At 41.5% G+C, this 7,200-nt stretch overlaps 1 protein-coding gene across 1 annotated transcript; it reads right to left on the reverse strand.

The window, feature by feature from the left end:
• Positions 1–697: 697 nt before the first annotated feature.
• On the reverse strand, positions 698–3,313 carry LOC143586699 (elongation factor 1-alpha-like). Its single transcript, XM_077068181.1, has 3 exons — positions 3,158–3,313; positions 1,880–2,341; positions 698–1,793 (listed from the first exon to the last, which is right to left on the reverse strand). The coding sequence occupies exons 2-3, from the start codon at positions 2,339–2,341 to the stop codon at positions 906–908; spliced, it is 1,350 nt and encodes a 449-aa protein (XP_076924296.1). The 5' UTR covers positions 3,158–3,313; the 3' UTR covers positions 698–905.
• Positions 3,314–7,200: the final 3,887 nt, after the last annotated feature.

Raw genomic sequence — 7,200 nt, forward strand, 5'->3', positions numbered from 1 at the left:
TCTAAAAAATATGCCTGAGGAAATAACACCCTCAGCTGAGAAATAAATCAAATCATCATGATAGCAATATCCTTTTGGTACTCATTTATTTTGAAACCGAATTTTCTTCCATTGAGACTTAAGAGTACAAAAATTCAGTCCATTTTACAATTACTATTTGTCAGGATGTCAATAATTTGGTTTATGTTTAAAACACATGTTTCAAAAGTTACAGTTACTTCTAAAAAATTGTCAAAAGTTGAGGTTTAATCTCCATCAGGGTTTGCCACATACAGAGGCATATTAAACTACCAGAAAAGTAGATAAAAAGTTGAGCTAAAAGGTGCCTCTTGGCAAACTGTAATGAGCAGCTCGTTATTATGGTCTAGTATATATAAGTATTAACAATAAGATAAGATACCATGAACATGAAAGAAGGCAATTTCTATTGTGGTCAACATTTCTATGACAAGAAAGAGGCCAATACAAACTGATGTGCAAGATTAACAGAGTTCCACTTCCTTTTAAGGATTGCTAGAAGTTACAACCTATTTGATGATACAGCCTAGAAAACACCATTTACTAAAGATGCAACTCATCAACACCTAACATTATTGTAATCAGAAGCAGATAAACACAACTAAAAATATTTAACAAACCTAACAGAAAATAAAAATACAGGCATCACAAATAACACTAACTTAAGAAAAAGGAAAATTAATGAAGTAACACAACAGATTTAAAAAGTTTTGTTCACCCATCAACTACAAGCTCATTGCAGTAGACAACTATAAAAATTTAACCACAACAAAAGTCTTCAACCCAAAAACCTTTCACAAACATGAAAGCTTCAAGGATCAAAATACCAAAGCTCAGTTCAAAACTAGTAAATCAAACACAGAAAATAAAACCAAAACACAACCACCTCACTTAGCTCCCTTCTTCACCGCAGCCTTGGTAACCTTAGCTCCAGTTGGGTCCTTCTTCTCAACACTCTTGATCACACCAACAGCAACCGTTTGACGCATGTCCCTCACAGCAAATCTTCCAAGAGGCGGGTACTCTGAAAAGGTCTCAACAACCATGGGCTTGGTGGGAAGCATCTTAACCATCCCTGCGTCTCCGTTCTTCAAGAACTTTGGCTCCTTCTCGAGTTCCTTACCAGACCGTCTGTCAATCTTGGTCAAAAGCTCAGAGAACTTGACAGCAATGTGGGAGGTGTGGCAATCAAGCACTGGTGCATAACCGTTACCGATTTGACCAGGGTGGTTCATGATGATAACCTGCGAGGTGAAGCTAGCAGCACCCTTGGCAGGATCATCCTTGGAGTTCGATGCAACATACCCACGCTTGAGATCCTTAACAGCGACATTCTTAACGTTGAACCCAACGTTGTCACCAGGAAGAGCTTCTTGCAAAGCTTCATGATGCATCTCAACAGACTTAACTTCAGTGGTCAACCCTGATGGTCCAAAAGTAACAACCATACCGGGCTTGATCACACCAGTCTCAACACGTCCCACTGGCACAGTTCCAATACCACCGATCTTGTACACGTCCTGAAGTGGGAGACGGAGAGGCTTGTCTGATGGTCGCTTGGGCTCATTGATCTGGTCAAGAGCATCAAGAAGGGTGGGACCCTTGTACCAGTCGAGGTTGGTGGACCTCTCAATCATGTTGTCTCCTTCAAATCCAGAGATTGGCACAAATGGGATTTTGTCAGGGTTGTATCCCACCTTCTTCAAGTAAGATGACACTTCCTTCACAATTTCATCGTACCTCGCCTTTGAGTATTTCGGTGTGGTAGCATCCATCTACATATTAATACAACAAATTAGCAAACTTTACACAAAATCTTGAAAAATAATGAATCTTGGAACAATATGGAATCTGAATATACCTTGTTACAGCAGCAAATCATTTGCTTGACACCAAGGGTAAAAGCAAGAAGCGCGTGCTCACGGGTCTGCCCATCCTTAGAAATACCAGCCTCGAAACCACCAGTGGTGGAGTCGATAATCAGAACAGCACAGTCAGCCTGCGAGGTACCAGTAATCATGTTCTTGATGAAATCACGATGTCCAGGAGCATCAATAACTGTGCAGTAGTACTTGGTGGTCTCAAACTTCCACAGCGCGATATCAATGGTGATACCTCTTTCACGCTCGGCCTTAAGCTTGTCAAGAACCCAGGCGTACTTGAATGACCTTTTGTTCATCTCAGCTGCTTCCTTCTCAAACCGCTCGATAACACGCTTGTCGATGCCACCTAGCTTGTAGATCAAATGTCCAGTTGTGGTTGACTTGCCCGAGTCGACATGTCCAATGACGACAATGCTGATGTGAGTCTTTTCCTTACCCATCTGAATCACAAAATCAACTGTTACCAAATTACAAATCAAAAAACAATTATGAATAAAAAAATATTTTTCATTTAAAATACTAAAGACTGAGCTCATCTCTGAGCATAACAATTAATCAAATAAAAACTTACAAAACACAAATCATTAATTAACAGTTAAATAAATCACAAATCAGAACTTCTAAACAGCAAATTAGTAATGAAATAAAACTAATTGTATTCCAAAAAACTAAAACAGACCTTGTATTTTGAGCTTAAAAATTAATCGAACACATAGCTTAAGTTTAATCAATAATTAAACTAAATAGATTCAACTGTTATTAAATAGCAGATTAGAACAGGTAGATAAAAAATTATATACAAAACGAAAACAATTGTTTTAAAAAACTAAAAACAGAGCATATTACTGAGCTTAACAATTAGTCAAATACAAAGCCTAGGTTTAATTAATACTGTTCGTAATAAAATTAACCGTTACAAATAAGCTTAGAAAGTAATTCAATAACAAATTGAAACTAATTGTTTTACAAAAGCCTAAAAAAGAGCTTATCACTGAGCTTAACAATTAATCGAACATAAAACTCAAAAAGTATAAATCAAGGTTTAATCTAATACAATTCGTAATAAATTAAACTGTTATAACTTATAAGTTTAGATTAACAACTAATCGAATAAAAAGTGTAGATCTAGGTTTAATTAATACCGTTCAAAACACAAAGCTACACAGATCATCGATACAATAACAGATCTATACATATAAGATAAACAGATTATAACTACAATAATCGATTAGCTGGAGATGTAGAATATGACTGACCTTAAGATCTTAACAAAATATCTGCAGCTGCTGCAGACGAGTTTTCTAGTAGATGGAAGAAGACGAAGAATAAAAGAAGTGAGGTTGAATGAGAGGTTTTATAATTGAGATGTGGGATTAGGGTTTTCTATCAGCCGTTGGATTAAGTAATCGGACGGCTGAGATGAGATTGATATTTGGATGCCCTAGCTAGCCTCCTTCGTTTCTTTTGCGTTACTATTGTTGGTTAATTACGGTATTGGCCTTGTTGGGCTTCATTAATTCCAACTTTTGACCGTCTGTTTTATAGTCTCTTGAAAATTATTGAAGAAATTAAAATGTGTATTTAATTATGTTAAAACGTCATTTAATTATACTTTTTTTAGTTCTTCTCCTACCCGTATCGAATAGAACACGCTGAGCCAAATCTTCTTCATATAAAACCTGCTTGATTTAGATCGGGAAAATCGTGTGGTTTTATGAAACCATGTGCTATGGCTCGAATCCGTAGTCAATCCTATTTCCGATAGGGACAGTTGACAACTGAATCCGATCTTTCCCATTCTTTTCATATCCGCAATAGTGCGAAAAGAAGACCCGGCCCCAAGTTGTTCAAGAATAGTGTCGTTGAGTTTCTCGACCCTTTGTCTTAGGATTAGTCAGTTCTATTTCTCGATGGGGGCAGGGAAGGGATATAACTCAGCGGTAGAGTGTCACCTTGACGTGATGGAAGTCATCAGTTCGAGCCTGATTATCCCTAAACCCAATGTGAGTTTTTCATTTTGATTTGCTACCCCGCCGTGATTGAATGAGAATGGATAAGAGGCTCGTGGGATTGACGTGAGGGGCAGGGATGGCTATATTTCTGGGAGCGAACTCCGGGCGAATATGAAGCGCATGGATACAAGTTAGGCCTTGGGATGAAAGACAATTCCGAATCCGCTTTGTCTACGAACAAGGAAGCTATAAGTAATGCAACTATGAATCTCATGGAGAGTTCGATCCTGGCTCAGGATGAACGCTGGCGGCATGCTTTACACATGCAAGTCGGACGGGAAGTGGTAAAGACTTTTTTTTGTTTAGATAGCATGATGTCATTTAGTATAACGGACGTTCTAGCTTTGTGGTAGCTCAGATGATTTTGTTGTTACAAATCGACAGTTTAAGCTTTGGCGCCTACGTTAGAGGGCGGTTTTACCCGGTTGTTGGGGTTTCAACTTACATGATGTTTTTTAATCGGGTCTGAAGTGTAAAATACCTATAACGGTTGAATTCCGTACTCGGAAAAAAACGATGCTCAATTAAATGGAAAAAAAGTAAAATATTTGGTCGCTTGTCTAATGCAATGAGTTTAAAGGTTGTGAACCTATTTTTATGATTCTAGATTGTAAGTTCAAATGGGTAGGGTATATGTCAATATCACCATGACTGTGATATTGATTTTATGATTTCACATTGAAAAAGCATGTTAGACTGTTAGAGTGTGTTCACATGTTCCAAAACTGTTATGTTATTCACAGTTTAAAAGCGAAAAATCGATTCCAAAATAAAAATAACATGTTCACATGTTCCATTGCTGTTCATGAAGAAGCGTGGATCGACTCACTGGTAGACGATCTACTTTCCTCGGGTATGATTATACTATTTCACCGATGGTTTTCTTGGATCTGGGTTCTTCCACCTACAAAATGAACAGCACCGTCAACTTACCCCTCAGAAAGGGACAGAGGGGTCCTCTTTGGGGTAACCCTCCGGTGTGAGAATAAGTATCTTGTGGGAGAAGATAATAATATCAAAGTAAGGAAATCTGGAGAGTATTGCTTAGTGGCTGAATACTCTGTGTGATTGTGTTACTGGCTGTAACTGTCTGTGAGTGAATGTAATTGAATATGATTGAATGTGATATGAATGTGTATGAGTATCTTCCTTGTGGAGTTGATGCTGTATTTATAGTGCTAGGGTTTCCACTGATTGGGCTCAGCCTTGTTGGCCTCCTCCAATTGCTCTGCGCCACGTGTCCTCTGGGACACCTGGTGCTTTCTCATTGGTTGTAATCACGTGGTAGCACATGTGTTATGCTGAGTTGTCCACCTTTCATTTGGCAGCTGTCAACATCAGCATATTCTTATTCCTTAAAAAGATACCTTCTGGAAGGTTGTCTGACGTGCACAATCAAGGTTGCCCTAATCCTGATTTGGATAAGGACGAGGTTGATTATGTGCATGTGTGATATGCGCCAATCCTGAGGATGCGCGAGGTCTTCTCTTTATTCTCACGCGCAGATGTTTCATGCGCAGATGTGATATGCGCCGCGCGCTGATGCGCCGCGCGCATATGTGATATGCGTGAGCATATGTGTGCCTGGGCATATGATGCCTGAGCATGTGTGGTGCCTGGGCATATGATGCCTGAGCATGTGTGGTGCCTGGGCATATGATGCCTGAGCATATGTGATATGCGCCATGCGCATAGGTTTTGGCTTTGTGACTTCTTAATGTCTTGATTTCAAGCCTCTTGTCTATATCTTGTGGGTTGACCCGCCTCGCTCGGTGTTGAGGCGGGTACATACCTCTTCAAGCCCCCCCAGTCTAATGTGTGTCTTGTCTCGCGCGAGCGAGGCAAGATAGATATTAGACTTAATAGTTTGCTCTTTTAGTAGGGGTTTTGTCTTTTTCTTCTTACTATTCATCGTTGCGCGAAATTCTATCCTTTTAGTTGAAAACGAATCGTCCGTATACGTGGTTGGTTGTTGCTGACGTGGGCCAGTGATGGAGACGTGTCAGGCCTTTCGTGTGCTCGAGGTGCTACAGTTGCCTTTCGTGTCCCCTCACATGCTGTCAGGGACACGTGTCGCGCTCGCGTTGGTCAGTTCCTGCGAGTGGTGGCGCGTGAACTCTGGCAGCAGCCGTATAGTTTCCTTTCATGTCCCCTCACACAGTGTTAGGGACACGTGTCGCGCTCGCATTGGCCAAGACCTGCGAGTGGGGGCGCGTGAAGTCCGTTCAGCACCAAAATTTCTCTCTCCTGGGCCTATAAAAGCCAGCCCTTAGTCTTTTTATCCTTCATCTTCTTGTTTAATATTCATAGCTCGTTTCTGTCTTTCCTTGTATTCCGATTACCCTTGTTCTGCTTCCAGCTATCTGTTCTTCAGAAGTTTCCCTTGTTCGATTTTACAGTTGTATGTCTGATAGTTCAGACAATACAATCTCCCCCATCCATTGCCGTAGAAAATCGTTAGTAATGTCTACATTGAAGAAGACCGGCAAGGGGAAGAAGGCTGCTGAGGGCTCATCGGAGGAGGTAGGGAGGACCAAGGCGGTGAAGAGGTGGAATGAAATCCCCTGCAAATTGAGGCAGGCTGATCTTGACAGCCTTATCGCCTCTCAGGGTTTTCCCACCCTGTTTGGCTGCATGTTGCCTGTGGCCGGGCAAACGGCGGCGGACCCGCCTACCGGCTATATATCCCTATATAGCCATTTTTTCACCCACTGCAACCTTCGTCTCCCGATGACAAGGTTTGTGGGTGCACTGCTTCAGTTCTATGGGATTCATATATCCCAGGTCCATCCGTTTGGACTTGTGCGCATGACTCACTTTGAGTTCATGTGCAAATCCCAGCGCGAGGAGCCCACCCCTCGGCGCTTTCAGTTTTTTTACAAGCCCAAGATCCAAGACTCTTGGTTCTCATTTATTCCTCGCAGTCAGAAGGTGAAGTGCTCCACTGTTTCATTCAAGAGCCTTCATGACTGGTCTGAGAGGTTCTTCTATATAAGGGCTGGTGTGATCCCCATCCGCATGACTATGCGCGCGATTTCTTCTGCGCCTGCGGATGTGGGTGTCCTCAAGAACCCAACTGGCGCCTGGGTTAATAAGCTGACCGCCGAACCATCCCCCGCCAAGAACATTTGTGAGGAGGCGCTGGTGGGGGTTGGTATGAGCAAGAGGTGGGCGGACAGCGCGCTTGAGCCCGTTATCCAAGTCGACGGGTTATGTAAGTTAATCTCATTGCTTTACTTCTGCGCGAATATAATTCTTTTTGCTGATATCATTTGACTTGTTTTGTG

Source organism: Bidens hawaiensis, unplaced genomic scaffold (assembly GCF_021521415.1).
Source record: "Bidens hawaiensis isolate Kalapana, Puna unplaced genomic scaffold, B.hawaiensis_p1.1 tig00034770_1, whole genome shotgun sequence".
Lineage (NCBI taxonomy): Eukaryota > Viridiplantae > Streptophyta > Magnoliopsida > Asterales > Asteraceae > Bidens > Bidens hawaiensis.

Excerpts from the sequence above, each read along its gene's own strand:
- LOC143586699 (XM_077068181.1), bottom strand. The coding sequence starts at position 2,341 with ATGGGTAAGGAAAAGACTCACATCAGCATTGTCGTCATTGGACATGTC. Across the intron at positions 1,794-1,879 it reads TGATTTGCTGCTGTAACAAG|ATGGATGCTACCACACCGAA; the intron begins GTATATTCAGAT and ends ATTAATATGTAG.